General features: G+C 48.9%; 1 protein-coding gene across 1 annotated transcript; it reads left to right on the top strand.

Annotated features, from left to right (window-relative positions):
• The first annotated feature begins 1838 nt into the window (after nucleotides 1-1838).
• LOC115833323 (testis-specific protein TEX28) lies at nucleotides 1839-19221 on the top strand. The gene is made up of 4 exons (XM_030807416.1): nucleotides 1839-1934; nucleotides 6119-6846; nucleotides 17960-18095; nucleotides 18716-19221. Exons 1-4 carry the CDS (start codon nucleotides 1923-1925, stop codon nucleotides 19070-19072), a joined length of 1233 nt encoding a protein of 410 aa, XP_030663276.1. The 5' UTR covers nucleotides 1839-1922; the 3' UTR covers nucleotides 19073-19221.
• Nucleotides 19222-19298: the final 77 nt, after the last annotated feature.

Below are 19298 nucleotides of genomic sequence, written 5' to 3'. Positions count from 1 at the left end.
GCCACCTAATTGCGACAAAAAAAACCCAAACAAACCCTGAACCTGTTTAGATTCCCACTTGCAGGGTATGTGACATCACCTTCTGCCACATTCTCGCCAGCCCTGGTCATTGTTAGGTTTTTTAATTTTTGGCGTTCTGGTGGATGAGGAAATAGTATTTAATCGTTGCTTTTTGCTTACTATTCCTGGATCACGTTGCAATTACACGTTTTTTCCTACGTTTACTGCCTTTCGTTTTTCGTCGTCTGAGATGTCCATGGCTACCCTTTAATGTCTTTATATTGGGTTATTTGCTCTTAGTTTACTGATTTGCAGTTCTTTATATATTGTGTTGATTAGCCTTTTATCTATCAGATATATTTCAAGCCTTTTTTTTTTCTTGTTTGCTTTTATTTATTTTATGAGATGGGGTCTCAGTCTGCCACCCCGGCTGGAGGGCAGTGGTGCGATCACAGCAGCCTCGACATCCCCGGGATCAAGTGATCCTCTCGTCTCAGCCTCCTGGGTAGCTGGGACTACGGGTATGCACCACCACTCCAGGATAATTTTTGTATTAATTTTTTTTAATAGAGACAGGGGTTTCGCCATGTTGCCCAGGCTGGTCTCGACCTCCTGGGCTCAAGAGATCCACCCACCTGGGCTTCCAAAGTGCTGGGATTACAGGCATGAGCCAGCACACCCAGCCCTTGTTTTTGTTTTATTTTTTTGCTCCCCCTTTCTTTCTTTTTTTTTTTTTTTTGATTAATCAAGTCCCATTTTTTTCTCCCCTTTGTTATTTGGATGTTTTGTACATATGTAGCTTCTTTTCTAGTGATTACTTTTTTTTTTTTTTTGAGACGATCTCACTCTGTCAGTCAGGCTGGAGTGCAGTGGCGCAATGTCGGCTCACTGCAACCTCCGTCTCCCAGGCTCAAATAATTCTCCTGCCTCAGCCTCTCCAGTAGCTGGGATTACAGGTGTGTGCCACCATGCCCGGCTAATTTTTGTATTTTTAGTAGAGACAGTGTTTCACAGTGTTGACCATGATGGTCTCAAACTCCTGACCTCAAGGGATCCACCCGCCTTGGCCTCCCAAAGTGGTGGGATCACAGGTGTGAGCCACCACGCCCCCCCCTTTTTTTTAATTGAGACAAGGTCTCACTCTGTCACCCAGGTTGGAGGGCAGTAACACAGTCACAGGTCACTGCAGCCTCTACTTGCTGGGCACAAGTAATCCTCCTGCCTCAGCATCCTGAGTAGCTGGGACCACAGGTGCACACCACTGCCCTGGCAAGACTTGCTTTTTAAACAGTTGTTGAATTCTTGCATTTGTCAGTGGTGTACTGAACTCCTTCATGTCTAAAAATGTCTTTAGTCTAACCCCACAGTTGACAGTTGGGGTGTAGAATTTTAGGCTGGGAAATCACTTTTCCCTCAGAATTTCGAAGGCAGCACTTCATTGTCTTTTTTTTTTTTTTTTGAGACAGAGTCTTGCTCTGTTACCCAGGCTGGAGTACAGGGGAGTGATCTCGGCTCACTGCAACCTCTTGGGTTCAAGCGATTCTCTTGCCTCAGCCTCCTGAGTAGCTGGGATTACAGGTGCCCACCACCATGCTCGGCTAATTTTTTATTTTTAGTAGAGACAGAGTTTCCTCATGTTGGCCAGGCTGGTCTCAAACTCTTGACTTCAAGTGATCTGCCTGCCTGGGCTTCCCAGAGTGCTGAGATTACAGGTGTGAGCCACCGTGCCCAGCCAGCACTTCATTGTCTTCTAGTTCCCCATGCTGTTGCTGAAGTCTGAAGCCATTCTGACTTCTGATTCTTTGCATGTGACCTATTTTTTCCTCTCTGACAGTTATTCTCTCAGTGTATCGAAGATATCAGTCAACTATCTTCTGGATTGCATTGATGCTATTGAGAAGGCAGCCTGCAGTCTAAAAGTCATGGTTTTAAAGGTAATCAGCTTTTTTTCCTCTGGTTGCTTTTAACATCTTGTGTCGGCCGGGGGCTGTGGCTCATGCTTGTAATCCCAGCACTTTGGGAGGCCGAGGTGGGTGGATCATTTGAGGTCAGGAGTTCCAGACCAGCCTGGCCAACATGGTGAAACACTGTCTCTACTAAAAATACAAAAATTAGCTGGGCATGGTGGTGGGCGCCTGTAATCCCAGCTACTTGGGAGGCTGAGGCAGGAGAATCGCTTGAACCCGGGAGGCAGAGGTTGCAGTGAGCCGAGATCACGCCACTGCACTCCGGCCTGGGCGACAAGAGCGAAACACTTTCAAAAAAAAAAAAAAAAAAATCTTGTGTTCATGTGTGGACTTATTTCTGTCTTCCCTGCTTAGGATTTACTGGGCTTCTTGAATTTGTGAATTTGTGTCTTTCTTCAGTTCTGGAAAGTTCTTAGGGAGTTATCTCTTAAAATGTTGCTGCTGTGGCCGGTCGTAGTGGCTCATGCCTGTAATCCCAGCACTTTGGGAGGCCGAGGTGGGTGGATCACCTGATGTTGAGAGTTCGAGAACAGTCTTGCCAACATGATGAAACCCCATCTCTACTAAAAATACAAAAGAATTAGCTAGCCGTGATGGCACGCGCCTGTAGTCCCAGCTACTCAGGAGGCTGAGGCACGAGAAGTGCTTGAACCCGGGCAGCAGAGGTTGGCAGTGAGCTGAGATTGTGCCACGGCACCCCAGCCTAGGCGACAGAGTGTGACTCCGTTTCCATTTAAAAAAAAAGAAAAATATATATATATTGCTGCTGCTTCATTCTCTGTCTTCTCTCTCTGGAGTGACAATTGGATTTTTGTTAGACCTACTCATGCTACCTTCCATGTCTTCTATTTTTCAAGTTTTCTATTTCTTTGTGCCTCTGTGCTGCATTCTGGATACTTTTTTTCTTTTCTTTTCTTTTCTTCCCCTCCTTCCTTCCTTCCTTCCTTTCTTTCGTCTTTCTTTTTTTGAGATGGTGTTTTGCTCTTGTTGCCCAGGTTGGAGTGCAGTGGCGCGATCTCGGCTCACTGCCACCTCTGCCTCCTGGGTTCAAGCGATTCTCCTCCCTCAGCCTCCCAAGTAGCTGGGATTACAGGTGTCCACCACCATGCCCAGTTAATTTTTTGTATTTTTTAGTAGAGACAGGGTTTCACCATGTTGGTCAGGTTGGCCTCAAACTCCTGACGTCAGGTGATCCACCCACCTTGGCCTCCCAAAATGTTGGGATTACAGGTGTGTGAGCCACCGCACCCGGCCTGGATACTTTCTTTAGCTCCTCTGTGCAATTTACTGATAGTGTCTCCAGCCATATCAAATCTGCCATTAAATCCATCAATTGAACATTTATTTATTTATTATTTATTATTTTTTTGAGACGAAGTCTCACTCTACCGCCCAGGCTGGAGTGCAGTGGCGCGATCTCAGCTCGATGCAACTTCTGCCTCCTGTGTTCAAGCGATTCTCCTGCCTCAGCCTCTCGAGTAGCTGGGACTACAGGCGTGTGCCACCACGCCCGGCTAATTTTTGTATTTTTAGTAGAGATGGGGTTTCATCATGTTGCCCAGGCTGGTCTCGAACTTCTGACCTCAAGTGATCCTCCCACCTTGGCCTCCCAATGTGCTGGGATTACAGGCGTGAACCACCAAGCCCGGCCTTGTTTATTCAATTTTTGAGACAAGGTCTCACTGTGCCACCCAGGCTGGAGTGCAGTGGCATAATCTTGGTTCACTGCAACCTGTACCTCCCGGGTTCAGGTGATTCTCCCACCTCAGCCTCCCGAGTAGCTGGGATTACAGGTGTGTGCCACCACGCCTGAGTAATTTTTGTATTTTTATTTTATTTTATTTATTTATTTTTGAGATGAAGTTTCGCTCTTGCCCAGGCTAGAGTGCAATGGCACGTTCTCGGCTCACTGCAACCTCCGCCTTCTGGGTTCAAGCGATTCTCCTGCCTCAGCCTCCCGAGTAGCTGGCATTACAGGCATGCACCACCACGCCTGGCTAATTTTGTATTTTTAGTAGAGATGGGGTTTCTCCATGTTGGTCAGGCTGGTCTTGAACTCCCGACCTCAGGTGATCCACCCGCCTCGGCCTCCCAAAGTGCTGGAATTACAGGTGTGAGCCACCATGCCAGGCATTTGTTGTTGTTGTTGTTGTTTTCTATTTTGTACAGACGGGGTTTCACCATGTTGGCCAGATTGGTTTTGAACTCCTGACCTCAAGTGATCCGCCTGCCTCGGCCTCCCAAAGTGCTGGGATTACAGGCGTGAGCCACTACACCTGGCCTATATTGAACATTTAAATAGTTTGAAAACTGTGAAATCTGGCGTATGTATATAAAGGTGCAGAAAACATTGATGTATGTTTTAAGAAATAACGATAAGGTGAACACACATTTAACCACTACTCAGGCCAGGCACCCCAGCCTCCACAGTCACCCCAATCATAATCCCCTTCTCCCGCCCTAGTGGGAACCACCATCCTGGGATTTCTGTTGCCAACATCCATGCTGCTCTTTATGCTTTCCTGCCTGTGTAGTCATCCCTATATAATATTGTTTAGTTTTGCCTGCTCTTGGAATTTATGTAAATGGAACCATATATAGTATGGATTTTCTGTCTGGTTTCTTTTGTTCAACATTATGCTTGTGAAATGCATTCATGTTTTTCAAGGCTGTAGTTCATTCTCATTGCTGTACAGTAGTATATTGTTGCATATATTACAGTTTACTTACACTTTCTGGGCAGGTGGTTTGTTGCTAGTTGTTGGATATCGGGAACATCAGTGTACTTGTCTCCTGGGAATATTGCCTATGAATGCAGTTGCTGGATCATTTGGTATGCATGTCTTCAACTTTGTGATACTGTCAAGTGCTTTCCTAAGGTGGTTGTAGTACAAATTTTCTTCCCACCAGTAATGATTGAGAGTTCCTGTTGCTCTATATCCTTGCCAGCTCTTATTGTTGTCAGTCTGTCTGAGTTTGACCAATCTACTGGGTACATAGCGGTATCACTTTGCGTTTTAAAAATTGAGGTATAGGCCAGATGCGGTGGCTCACCCCTGTAATCCCAGCACTCTTTGGGAGGCCGAGGCGGGAGCATCACTTGAGGTCAGGAGTTGGAAACCAGCCTGGTCAACATGGTGAAACCCTGTCTCTACTAATAATACAAAAATTAGCTGGGTGTGGTGGTGCACACCTGTGATCCCAGCTACTGAGGAGGCTGAGGCATGAGAATTGCTTTAACCCGGGAGGCGAAGGTTGTAGTGAGCCGAGATTGCACCACTGCACTCCAGCCTGGGTGACAGAGTGAGACTCTGTCTCAAAAAAAAAAAAAAAGTAGAAACAGAACAGAGGCTGCACCTGAGCTGCCCCCACCTCCCTCTCCTAGCTCCTTGCTCTGGTGGGCTGGGTTCCAGCTATGCTGCTCTTGCCATCTTTATTTTACAGGTAAGAAAACTGAGCCTCAGAGCAGTTTATTAACTTGCTCAAGGTCTCAGAGTGGTGGAGCCAGGATTTGAACTGGGCTCTTTGTCAAAGGCAATGTTAACCCCCTCACCATGTGAGAGACTCATTCTTTTGTGTTACGATAGAATTTTCTGCCGTAGACCGTCAGCTGTATGAGATCAAGGAATGTATCTGGCTTCTGTACCACGTGGTAGGCACTCAGAAAATACGTGTTGAATGAATGATTGGATGAATGAATGAACCTCTTAGGAGGCAAATCTCTCTGCCTAACCCTTCCTGTCTCCCTGGGAGTAGCAATACAGCAAGCTGTAAGGGTTAACGGAAATAAGTTTATGCCATACTTTACAAGAATAGTTCTTTATAAATGAGACCCACAACTGGTAATTTTTGGAAGAGAAAATAGGAGTGCAGTGCAAAAACAGGCAGACGTAGAAGGCAGTCTGGCCACCTGTGGGTCTTAGGCATACATGTGGAGCAAGGAGTCAGACGCTGAAAAGGCGGAGAGAGGGGCCCTGAAGATGAGCATCACCTCCTCAGTCTGTGTCGGGCCCATCTTGAATGCACGAATCTTGCGTGTGTAAGTATCCATGTGTATGTGGAAGTGTTTTATGGAGTCATAACGTGTCCAATTCTCCCACACTTTGCGGCCCACAGAGCACCGTATTGTGATTTCTTGTTTCCCAATGTAGGCGGAACACACCAGGAGCCCCAGCGCAACCCTCCCCTCCAATGTGCCTTCATGCAGGTCCCTGTCATCCAGCGAAGGCGGCCCCAGTGGCCCTTCCAGCCTCTCGGATGGGGGCCTAGCCCACAACTTACAGGATAGTGTCAGGCACCGGATCCTCTACCTCTCAGAGCAGCTGAGAGTGGAGAAGGCCAGTCGGGATGGCAACACTGTGAGCTACCTCAAGCTGGTATCCAAAGCAGACCGCCACCAGGTGCCGCACATCCGGCAGGCCTTTGAGAAGGTGAACCAGCGCACCTCTGCCACCATCGCCCAGATCGAGCACAGGCTCCGCCAGTGTCACCAGCAGCTCCAGGAGCTGGAGGAAGGCTGCAGGCCCAAGGGCTTACTGCTGATGGCAGAAAGCGACCCAGCCAATTGCGAGCCACCCAGCGAGAAGGCCCTGCTTTCAGAGCCCCCCAAGCCAGGTGGGGAAGACGGGCCTGTCAACCTGCCTGATGCCAGCAGACCCTTCACCTTGGAGAGTCGCTTCCAGAGCTTACAGCAGGGGACGCGCTTAGAGACAGAGGATGTGGCCCAGCAACAAAATCTGCTGTTGCAGAAGGTAAAGGAAGAGCTGGAAGAAGCCAAGAGGTTCCACCTCAGCCTCCAGGAGTCCTATCACAGCCTAAAGGAGAGGTCTCTGACTGACCTGCAGCTGTTGCTGGAGTCCCTTCAGGAGGAGAAGTGTAGGTGAGGCCTTGGCTTTGGGGACTGGAAGCAGAGGAGGAACTGCTCCCAGCAGCCACCTATGGGAGGGTGAAAGGGAGCCAGGACAGGAGCCTGGAGAGCCAGGGTGAGGGGCCAGTTGGAAGAGCAGGTCCACGCTTCTCTTAGCGACTGGGCCCTGCAGTGGGGCGAGCCAGCCCTCTCCCTGCAGTCTCACACCTGCCTTGACCCTTGCTGGCGAAAAGGCTCCAGCTCGGCAGCCCCTGCCAGGTGGTTGCAGCGCCACAGCGGCTGGCCCTGACTCTGTGGTGGCAGGAGACAACATGGGGGTGGCAAGAGTCCGCTAGATACCTGGCACTAGTTAGGGAGGTGGCGTCCTTTGGTCGCAGTCGGCTGGGAAGGTGGGAGTCAGGACCAGAATCACCTCGCCAGCTCTGGTCTCTTCACATGTGCTCCTAGCTGAGCTGGGGCACAAGTCGGGTCTCAGATACTTATTTCAAAAATGACTGCCTTCTGGCGAATGCTTTCTCTGCACCATGCAGTAGCTCGATTTTCTTTTTCTTTTTTTTTCTTTTGAGATGGAGTCTCACTCTGTCGCCAGGCTGGAGTGCAGTGGCACGATCTCGGCCCACTGCAACCTCCACCTCCCGGGTTCAAGCTATTCTCCTGCCTCAGCCTCCCGAGTCGCTGGGATTACAGGCACCCGCCAGCATGCCTGGCTACTTTTTGTATTTTCAGTAGAGATGGGGTTTGGCCTGTTGACCAGGGGTCTCGAACTCCTGACCTGAAGTGATCCACCCGCCTCGGCCTCCCAAAGTGCTGGGGTTACAGGTGTGAGCCCCTACACCTGGCTGGAGGACATTGCTTCTTACCCCATTTCTAATTCCCAAGACCTGCCTTGGCATCAACTCACTGAAGGCTCCACTTGGTGACAAGGAACCAGCTTATTTGGAAACAGGGTCCTTGCAGATGTGATGAGTTAGATTTGGACGAGGTCGTTCTGCAGAGGGGTGGGCCCTAATGCAATGTGACCTGTGTCCTGACAGAAAGGGGAGACGGAGACACAGACACACCCAGAGGGAGAGCACGGTGTGGAGACAGAGGCTGAGGCCGACCTGCCGTGGCAGAAGCCAAGGAAGCCCGCAGATGGGCAGCAGGGCAGAAGCTGGGACAGAGGCCCCGAGCGGAGGCGCCTTCTCGGTCCTTGGCAGAAGCCCGCCCCGCCTGCGCCTTCCTCTCGGACTGCTGGACCCCCAGCCAGGAGAGAGGCCATCTCTGCTGCGAAAGCCACTCAAAGTTTGTAACGCTTTGTGATGGCAGCCACAGGAAACTCCCACGCTCAGCTTGTCCTTTAGGCTCTGCTCTGATGTCCTCTCCTCAAAGGGACTTCCCAGGCTACCACGTTCAAATGGCCTCTTCTTTTATTCTTTTGGAAGCGGGGTTTTTTGAAGTAAAGTTTTTTTTTTTCAGATGGAGTTTTGCTCTTGTTGCCCAGACTGGAGTGCAATGGCGCGATCTCGGCTCACTGCAACCTCTGCCTCCTGAGTTCAAGCGATTCTCCTGCCTCAGCCTCCCGAGTAGCTGGGATTAGAGGCATGCACCACCACGCCTGGCTAATTTTGTATTTTTAGTAGAGATGGGGTTTCTCCATGTTGGTCAGGCTGGTCTCGAACTCCTGTCCTCAGGTGATCCACCTGCCTCGGCCTCCCAAAATGCTGGGATTACGGGAGTGAGCCACCGCGCCTGGCCTTTTTGAGGTAAATTTTATACAGTGAAATTGCATTGAAGTTTAGGCATACAGTTTAACAAGTTTTGACAAAGGTTTACACCTGGGCAAATAAATGCCAATAAAGAGCTTTGCCACCACCCCAGAAAGTACCTCACACCCTCTTCCAGTGAATGCCCGTCTCCCATAATTGGCCACTGTTCTGGTTTCTGTCACTCTAGCTTCGTCTCCTCTTGAACATCATGTAAGTGGAATCGCACGGCACGCGGTGCTTTGCGTCTGGCTGCTTTTGCTCCGTGGAATTGTTTTGAGATCTACCCAAGCTGTGTGAGTGAGTAGCTCATGGCTTCGTATTGCTTGGCAGGCTTCCATTGCATGGAGACGCTGCAGGTTGCTTATGCCCTGGTCCGCTGCCAGTTGGGGCAACTGAATAAAGCTGCTACGAACGTTCTCACCCAAGTCTTTCTGTGAACATATGCTTTCATATATGGAATTGCTAGATAACAGAGAAGTGTTTTGTTTCTTAGTCCCACTTTCTGTTGCTGTAACAGAGTACCTCAGGCTGGGTAGTTTATAAAGAAAGGAAGTTCAATGTCAAGGCGCTGGCAGCTGGTGAGGACCTCTGTACTGCATCATCCTATGGCAGAAGGCAGAAGGGCAAGAGGGCGTGAGAGAGCGAGCGGGGGCCAAACTTTCATGATAACAATATTAATATTAATCGCCTCTTACCAGTCCCACCCCTTAACACCATCACATGGCCATTAAATTTCAACATGAGTTTTGGGGGGGACATGTACACCATAGCAGTATGCTTAGCCTTTTAAGAAAGAGGAAGGCTGGGCGCGGTGGCTCAGCCCTGTAATCCCAGCACTTTGGGAGGCTGAGGCAGGTGGATCACCTGAGGTCGGGAGTTCGAGACCAGCCTGACCAACATGGAGTAAACCCTGTCTCTACTAAAAATACAAAATTAGCCAGGCGTGGTGGCACATGCCTGTAATCCCAGCTACTCGGGAGGCTGACGCAGGAGAATCGCTTGAACTCAGGAGGCGGAGGTTGCGGTGAGCCGAGATCGTGCCATTGCACTCCAGCCTGGGCAACGAGTGAAACTCCATCTCAAAAAAAAAAAAAAAAAAAGAAAAGAAAAAAAAAGAGGAACTGTTTTCCAACATGGTTATACCATTTTACAGTCCTGCTAGGAGTGTATAAGAGTTCCAGTTGCCAACGTTTGGCAAGATCAGTCTTTTAAATTTCAGCCTCTTAAGTTCAGCCACAACTTGGTGAAATTAGACTCCAAAATTTCATCACCCTAGCCCATGTTCTGTCAACCTTGGCACTGTCGACATTTTGGCCCAGATGATTCTCTGTTGTGCGGGGCTGTCCTGTACATTCTAGGATGATGAGCAGCATCCCTGGTCTCCACTTACTTGATGCCAGTGGTGCCGTGAATTAATTACCTGATGCTGCCGTGACAAATTGCCCCCAACTTCATGGCTTAAAATAACAGAAAGTGATTCTCTCACAGTCCTGGAGGCTAGAAGGCTGAAATCAGTTTCACTGGGCTGAAATCAGGCGAGGACACACTGTCATTGGAGGCTCTAGGGGACAAACTGATCTTTGCCTCTTCCAGTTTCTGGTGGCTGCCAAATTCCTTAATTTTGTGGCCACATCATTCCAGTCCTGAAGGGCAGCATCTTCAAACCTGTGTTCTGTCTTCACATGACATTCTCGTCTGTGCGTGTCTAATGTCCTTTTGCCTCTCTCTCATACATGTGATTGCATTTAGGGCCACCAGGATAATCTAGGATAATCTTTGCATCTCAATACCCTTAAACTCACCACTTCTGGAAAGCCCCCTTTTTTGTCCATAGAAGGTAACATTCACAGTTTCCAAGGATTATGACATAGATATCTTTTGCGGGGGGGCTTTTTTTGTTTTTTTTTTTAAGACAGAGTCTCGCTCTGTCACCCAGGCTGGAGTGCAGTGGCATGATCTTGGCTCACTGCAACCTCCGCCTCCGGGGTTCAAGCAATTCTCCTGCCTCAGCCTCCCAAGTAGCTGGGACTACAAGCGCGTGCCACCACACCCAACTAATTTTTTGTATTTTTAATAGAGACGGGGTGTCACCCTGTTGCCCAGGGTGGTCTCGAACTCCTGAGCTCAGGCAAGCTGCCCACCACAGCCTCACAAAGTGCTGGGGTTACAGATGTGAGCCACCGTGCCCAGCCTAGGGGGGCAATTTTAGCCTACTGTGCCCCACCTATTTGTAACAACCAGAAGTGTCTCTCCAGAGATTGCCAAATGTCCCTTGGCGGGGCGGGGCGGCAAATCGCTCCTGGTTGAGAACCACTATCCTAGCCCATGAAACTAGTGGGTGTGACCCTGTCTCTCATGATTAATGATGCTGAACCCCTTTTCATGTGCTTATCAGCCAACAAGTCTTTGGCTTGTTTTCAACTTGGATTGCCTTTTTATTGTTGAGTTGTCAGAGCTCTTTATATACTCCGGACCAGTCTTTGTCACTCCCCTACTTTTTCCTTTCTCGCAGCACTCACTGCCTGAACTGCTCTCCCTTGTGTAGGTATTCATTTGTGTTGTATTGTTCTCGTCAAAATATCAGCACATTCAGGTCGGCCACTGTGTCTAAGTGACTGCCCAAAGACATGTTGGCACATGATGGCTGTTCTGTGAGTACCTGTTTCGTGGATCAGTCTGGATGCTTCTTTTCCTCCCTTCCTGAAGGGACCCAGCTCGCCCTCTGGGCTGCCTCCCTCCTCCATGTATGTCAGAACTCTATCTGCTGTGTCTTGGGAACATCAGGGCAGGGTCAGGAGGGCTGATTCTGGATTTAGGCCTGGCCCAGCCTCCTCTCTGCCAGGTATTTACTGAATTACCTTGGACAAGGTGCTTCAAGTGTGCAATCCTCAGTTTTCACACTGTAACACGGAGGTAATAATGATCCCACTATTGTTGGAACTGTTGTGAGAATTAATTAATACTTGTGTGTAAGCCCCAAGTAGATGCTGATGGAACTGAATTTACAATTCCTTTCTGCTTCCTATCTGCAAACTAAGTCCTTGAAAGATCGTAAAGAAAAATTGGGCCAGATGTGGTGGCTTATGGCTGTAATCCCAGTGCTTTGGGGGGTCGAGGCAGGAGGATTGCTTGAGTCCAGGAGTTTGAGACCAGCTTGGGTAACAAAGTGAGACCATATCTCTGCAAAAAAATTTAAAAGTATTAACTGGACTTGGTGGCACATGCCTGTAGTCCCTGCTACATGGGAGGCTGAGACAGGAGGATCGCTTGAGCCCGAGAGTTTTATGTTGCAGTGAGGTATGATTGTGCCACTGTACTCCAGCCTGGGTGATAGAGGACAGAGTGAGACCTTGTCTCAAAAAAAAAAAAGAAAGAAAGAAAAAGAAAGAGAAAGAGAAGGAAGAAAGAAGGAAAGAAAGAGAAAGAAAGAAAGAAAGAAAGAAAGAAAGAAGGAAAGAAAGAAGAAAGAAAGAAAGAAAGAAAGAAAGAAAGTAAGTTGTTGATGGCTTTTTTTTTTGAGATGGTGTCTTGCTCTGTTGCCCAGGCTGGAGGGAGTGCAGTGGCTCGATCTCAGCTCACTGCAACCTCTGTGTCCCGGATTCAAGTGATTCTCCTGTCTCAGCCTCCTGAGTAGCTGAGATTACAGGCATGCACCACCACGCCCAGCTAATTTTTGTATTTTTTAGTAGAGACGGGGTTTCATGATGTTGGCCAGGCTGGTCTCCAACTCCTAATCTCAAATGATCCACCTGCCTTGGCCTCCCAAAGTGCTGTGATTACAGGCGTGAGCCACCACTCCCGGCCAATGACTCTTGATAGATTCATCAATGGAGTACCCTAGGTTGATGAGCTCAGGGATTTGGCCAAGATCTCAACCTGACCCTGCCTTCCTCTTCTTTCCCTGAGTCAATGCCTCCTGGGTTTGTCATTCCTGCTGCCCTCTCCTCTCCAAAGCATTACAGTGCCCCACTACCCCTTACTCTGGTTGTCTGTCATTTTCTAGCAGCTTCTCTAGGACCGTCTCCACATATCTGATGATCTTGTCCATCTCTCATTCAGAAATTGCTGGTAGAGGTTCAGAGATAAGAAGCTACTCAAGTCAGAAAGCGGATTGGTGGTTGCCAGGGACTGGGGTGATGGGGAATGGGGAGTGACTGCTAAATAGTATTTTTTCAAGGGGGGTGATGAAAATGTCTTGGAACAATTTTTTTTTTTTTTTTTGAGACAAGAGTCTCGCTCTGTTGCCAGGCTGGAGTGCAGTGACATGATCTCGGCTCACTGCAACCTCTGCCTCCCAGGTTCAAGCGATTCTCCTGCCTCAGCCTCCCGAGTAGCTGGGACTAGGTGCGCACCACCATGCCCAGCTAATTTTTGTATTTTTAGTAGAGACGGGGTTTCACCATGTTGGCCAGGCCGGTCTTGATCTCTTGACCTCGTGATCCGCCCGCCTCGGCCTCCCAAAGAGCTGGGATTACAGGCGTGACTGCAGCCGGCCAATGTGCTGGAACTATTAATAGCCACGGTGGTTGCACAACACCACATGTGCTAAATGCCACTGAATTGTTCACCTTAAAATAATTCATTTTATGTTACATGAAATTTACCTCAATAAAAATTGAATAAAAAAGAAGCTGCTCAGGTGCCGAGTACGCAAAACTTTCACTCTTGCTTTGTATTTCTGGCTGTATCCGCAAGTGGGCAGTCGCGAAATTTTCTTATAGCTTCTCTTGTCATATTGAAAATGCCCTGAAGTGAATATGCCAGGTCTCCATGCTTTTCTTTCCCTTCTGGACACCAGGTCCTTGAGGGCATCCAGACCCTAGCTCCTCTGTCCCAAGAATGTCCTGGTATGTTTCGCTTTCAGACAAGGCTCGGAGATAACAGGCTATGGTTACTAGAGGCTTCAGTGTTGCTCTGCGACCTCTCAGCCCCAGGGACCCAGTCTCGGGCTGACTTTCCTCAAGGTATCTGCTTAGGCCTTTGTTGCAGGCTTTTGGGTCGTGTTAACTTGAAGGCACAAGATCTTCCATTTTTCCCCCGACTTCTCCTCCATGTCAGAGCATGCTGCATCTTTGGATCTCTGAGGAGGTCTGACCTAAGGTCTGATCTGTTCTCTGAACTGGTTCCTCTCATTCTTATTGTGTTGAAGCAAAGCACAGACATTATATCAGTTCATCTGTAAATATTTCAGTGTGAACCTGAAATATGGATCATTTTGTTAACATAGCCTAAATGCCATACCAAAAATGTTTTAAAACAAGTCCACAATGTTAAATATGCAGTCACTGTCACCTTATTGCCTCACACATGCCATCATTCCTTTTTATTTCTGAAGGATTTTTTTTTCTTTTTTTTGTGAGATGGAGTCTCACCCCGTCGCCCAGCTTGGAGTGCAATGGTGAGATCTTGGCTCACTGCAACCTCTGCCTCCCAGGTTCAAGTGATTCCCCTGCCTCAGCCTCCTGAGTAGCTGGGATTACGGGCATGTGCCACCATGCCCGGCTAATTTTTGTATCTTTAGTGGAGACGGGGTTTCACCATGTTGGCCAGGCCGGTCTTGAACTCCTGACCTCGTGATCCGCCTGCCTCGGCCTCCCAAAGTGCTGGGATTACAGGCGTGAGCCACCACGCCCGGCCCTGAAGGATATTTTTTGCTGGACATAGAATTCTAAGTTGGCACTTAATTTTTGGAAATAATAAGCATTTTGAACAAATCATTCCCTTCTGACTTTCATGGTTTCTGTTGAAAAGGCAGCTGCCAGTCTTCTTGTTGCTCCTTGGATCACAGTTTTGTTTTCCTCAGGCTCCTTTTAAGATCTTTTGTTTTTCTTTGTTGTTTAGTGGTTTTGCTATGATGATGTTTGGTGTGATTTTCTTTCTCTCTTCTTTTTTGTGCCGCTGACCCTCCCCTTGGTGTGATTTTCTTTGCATTCATCCCGCTTGGGCTTCGCATTGCCACTTGGGTTTATGGCTTGATGTTTTTTGTCAATTTTGGACATTTTCAGCCATTATATTTTCAAATAGTGATTCTGCCCTAGTCTCTCATTTCTCCCCTTCTAAGGCCCCAGTTACATGTATGTTCGACCTTTCCACTGTAACCCTACATCCTCTGGATTCCTGTGTGAGCCATCCTGGCGATCTTCCTCCCACTTTGGCTTCTGTTTTGTTGGCTCTTCCCCCAGCTCCCCAGGGCCCCTTGCTTTGGCACAGTTGCTCAGAGCGAGCTCATCCATCTCAGCCACATGTACCGATTGCACCCGGGCTATTGACCCCTCCTACAGCTGTTTCTCCATCTCAGACGTTTCCTCCAAGTTGCAGGCCATGATTAGGCTCTAGCTCAATTTGCCAAAAGCAAATTCTCAGAAATGATCAAGAATATACTCTTTCTGGCTGGGCCCAATGGCTCACGCCTGTAATCCCAGCACTTTGGGAGGCCGAGGCAGGTGGGTCACCTGAGGTCAGGAGTTGGAGACCAGCCTGGCCAACATGGTGAAACCCTGTCTCTAGTAAAAATACAAAAAATTAGCCGGGCATGATGGCGCATACCTGTAGTCCCAGCTACTCAGGAGGCCGAGGCAGGAAAATCACTTGAACCCGGGAGGCGGAGGTTGCGGCAAGCCAAGATCGTGCCACTGCACTCCAGCCTGGGCAAACAGAAGGAGATCCGTCTCAAAAACAAAACAAAACAAAACAAAACACTATTTTGAAAAAAAAAATAAAGTTTAGAACACTTTGTGTTGGAGAGGGTGGTCTTAACACCTTTGGTCTGTCTTGAGGGTGTCTGGGTTGACTGGTCATTGTTTTGTCTTCATAAGAGCATTCTCCAGAGTTGTCCATTTGCCTCTGTGACTGTAGGAGGTGGAGAGAGAGGGGTCCTTGACCAAGGAAGAGTAGGGAGCGCGGCTGCCAGAGGGCCAGGAGATGGGGGCCAGAGAGAAGGGGAGACTGAGAGAATATCCTTACGAAAATATTGTTTACTAACATCTGAATAGGCTCTTCAAGAATGCATTGAAGAATATCTTCATGTATCTTTACCAATACATTGATGAAGATTGACTTCATATTCCCGAGGACAGTTAAAATCTTGAATGTTCTCGCAGCTACATCATTCATGTAAATGGAAAGACAGTAATGAGGAATCTATTTTCGGGGTGACCATCCTGCCGACCCACTCCCCCTCTCTGTGAGCAGTAGCCTAGTCCATGTTGTCCACCGACTCTCTTCTTAACAGGGACCTGGGGCAGAGACAAATGGAATATTCCTTGAAATGCTGCAAGGAACCAGCTTTTGACAAATTGGCTTTCAACAAATGAGCTGTCAGCTTATTCAGTGCCCAGGGGATTTCTCCGTGTGGGTGTTGGTCAAGTCCTTGGAGTGGGACCGAATAGAAGTCGTCACTGTTTTCCCCGTCTCTGTCAGCACCACCGTTTAGACCTCCTGCACCTGAGGCCTGCCGCCACCCTCCTGGGCCTCCTGGGGCGGCAGCCCTGCCAGTCTATGGGTTGCATCACTCTCCGGTGCCTTCTCTCTTCTACGTAAGCGGTGGTGCCAGAGCCCCCTCACTGGCCCCCTGGCCTCTGTCCTTCTGGCCTGTTCTTTGTGGTGCCAAAAGGGGAACTTTGTAGAAGTTTTTAAATTATGAAGTATTTCAAGCAAAGGGAAAATGTACAGGATAACATAATTAACAGCCCCAAGCTTTCTGAAATCTTAACATTTGCCATATTCACTTCAAATCTTATTTTTTTAGGAAATAAAACTTTAAAATATTCCGTTGAAGCCCTCATTACCCCTTTCCAGCACCATCTCCCTTCCTTGCTATTCTGGCCTCGCTATACTGGCCTCGCCATTCTCATTTGGGTGCTTATCTTTTCCATGCATGGTTTTATACTTTTACTACTTATATACACAACAGGTAGTGATTGTTTTCTTTTAGAGATGGGGTCCCAGTCTGCTGCCCAGGCTGGAGTGCAGTGCCGTGATGGCAGCTCACTGCAGCCTCGAACTCCTGGACTCAAGAGGTCCTCCTGCCTCAGCCTCCAGAGTAGCTGAGACTACAGGCGCATGCCACCACACCTAGATAATTAAATTTTTTTTTTTTTTGTAAAGACAGGGTCTCACTGTATTGCCCAGACTGGTCTTGAATTCCTCGTGGCCTCAAACAATCCCCTTGCCTTGGCCTCCCAAAGGGCTGGGATTGCAACTGTGAACCACTGCACCTGGCCTGCTTGTGGTTTTTTAACAGCTCTATTGAGATATAATTTACATATTATAAAATACACCATTTTAACTACATTTCAATGGTTTTTAGTAAATTTACTGAGTTGTGCAACTATTGCCATGATTCACTTTTCTCTTTTTGTTTAAATAACAGCTCTATTGAGATATAATTCACATCCCATAAAATTCACGATTTTAAAGTGTACAATTCACAGGTTTTTAGTATATTCACAGAGTTGTTCAGCCATCACCACTATCTAATTCGACAATATTCTCTTTTTTTTTTTTTTTTTTGAGACGGAGTCTCGCTCTGTCGCCCCGGCTAGAGTGCAGTGGTGTGAACTCTGCTCACTGCAAGCTCCCCCTCCCGGGTTCACGCCATTCTCCTGCCTCAGCCTCCCAAGTAGCTGGGACTACGGGCGTCTGCCACCACGGCTGGCTAATTTTATTTTGTATTTTTAGTAGAGACGGGGTTTCACCGTGTTAGCCAGGATGGTCTCGATCTCCTGACCTCGTGATCCACCCGCCTTGGCCTCCCAAAGTGCTGGGATTACAGGCGTGAGCCACCGTGCCCGGTCCTACCATATTTTCACCAGCCCCAAAGCAACCCTGTACTCATTAGCAGCCACTGCCCATCCCCCACCCCCAGCCCTTGGCACCCACTAATCTGCTTTCTGTCTCTATGGATTTGCCTATTCTGGACATTTCGTAACTAATGGAATTGTACTGGAATCTGTGGTCTTTTGTGACTTTTCAATCCTTATAGTCACCATGTTTCTATAGAGTAACTGCAGGCTAAACTGCAGGCTGGACTTCATGCTCAACACTGGTCCCGGGGGATTTGCGGAACCGAAGCGCACACAGCGATAGTTCACACTGTCATTTCTACAACCTCTAGTCTGTGGCTATTTTTGTAAAGCTGTTACAAAGGAGTAACTACATATAAAATATATATGAATATTGGTGTGCGTGTGGCTGGCGTTGTGTTTGGGGTGTTCCCAGGAAGACCTGGAGTGGGAGACAGGCTTTCCCTAGAGCCTGGGGAGGGAGGAGGAAGGCAGAAGCTGAACCCAAATCTAGTCTAGGTCAGGACCGCTCGCTGTTGGCATGAGCTCTGAGCGAGGCACTGAAGGAATCTTACTTTCTCTTTTGCTCCCAAGACAAGCACTGATGGAAGAACAGGTGAATGGTCGCCTGCAGGGACAGCTGAATGAGATTTACAACCTCCAATACAATCTGGCCTGCAGCGAAGAGAGAATGGCCTATCTATCCTATGAGAGAGCCAAGGAAATATGGGTGAGAACCTCCTGGGGGAGCCTTGTGAGAAGACTGCAGGGATGAGCGAATCCATTCTGATACCCCCAAACCAAAGCAAGACACGGGTCCTCGAGCTGCCCGCTCCTGAGGGTTGAATGGCCACACACGTTTGTTTCAGAGCTAGCAGCATCTGATCTTTACACTCACGCTCTGCTTCCCACCATCTGGCTGAGCTGCTTTTGCCACTCTGGTGCTGCAGTGCTCCCCCCGTGAACCTCTGACTCGGGAGATCTGGGGTGGAGCTGCTTCTGCTGCGGCTGCAGGTGTAGGGAGCGCCCTCTCAGGACCCCTCCTTAGACCTGGCTTCCCTCTCCTCACTTTTCCATTCCCATAGCGCCCACCCCCGTCCCTGGGTAGCTGTGTCTTGACCAGGTCCTCAGCTTTGGGAGGCAGTGGATGGGGGAGTGCAGCCGGGTCAGATGAAGCTTTCCCCGTTGCTGGAGAGCCTGCGCCCTCCCCTCTGCCCTGAATGTGCTCTAGGCTGTCCGCTTCCCTCCTCGAATACCCACCCCACAGTGCTTTCTGCTCACCCCTAAGAACTCAATAAACGACCACAGCTCTGTGCTGACTTCTGGTGCGTGCATTTTCGTCTCCTGCAGGAGATCATGGAGACCTTCAATAGCCGAATATCCAAGCTGGAGATGCTACAGCAAGTCACCCAACTGGAGGCAGCGGAGCACCTCCAAAGCCGTCCCCCGCAGATGTTGTTCAAGTTCATGAGTCTGCTCCTCTCGCTGGCAACCGTCCTCTTGGTCTTTGTCTCCACCTTGTGTACCTGCCCCTCGTCACTGATCAGCTCACGCCTGTGCGCTTGCACCACGCTGATGCTGATCGGGCTTGGGGTCCTGGCCTGGCAGAGGTGGCATGCCATCCCTGCCACAGACTGGCAGGAATGGGTCCCCTCCAGGTGTAGACTGTACTCCAAGGACTCTGGGCCTCCAGCAGATGGACCTTAAGGGGCCAGGAGGGCCACCTGCCTTAGCTTGCTAGCTCCCTCCCTCCTCCTGGGTGTTGAGGGCATCCAGCAAGCCCTCCACAGCTCTTGCTTGCCGATTATGTAACCATCAGCCTGGTGAAATGGATATAGACGCCCACCTGCCTCACACTTCCATTTTGCCAGGATCCTTTCACGCCATCGGTAGACATGAGGCTCGAGAAAACTTAAAGTCTAGGAAGCGCTCT

The sequence above is a fragment of the Nomascus leucogenys genome, chromosome X (genome assembly GCF_006542625.1).
Source record: "Nomascus leucogenys isolate Asia chromosome X, Asia_NLE_v1, whole genome shotgun sequence".
NCBI classification, from domain to species: Eukaryota; Metazoa; Chordata; class Mammalia; order Primates; family Hylobatidae; genus Nomascus; species Nomascus leucogenys.
The sequence above is the reverse complement of the archived record's forward strand: the minus strand, read 5'-3'. Positions and strand labels throughout refer to the sequence as shown.

Coding starts and splice junctions, on each gene's coding strand:
- LOC115833323 (XM_030807416.1), top strand. Junction 6,847..17,959: donor CTTCAGGAGGAGAAGTGTAG/GTGAGGCCTTGG, acceptor TTTGCTCCCAAG/ACAAGCACTGATGGAAGAAC. Junction 18,096..18,715: donor AGAGAGCCAAGGAAATATGG/GTGAGAACCTCC, acceptor CGTCTCCTGCAG/GAGATCATGGAGACCTTCAA.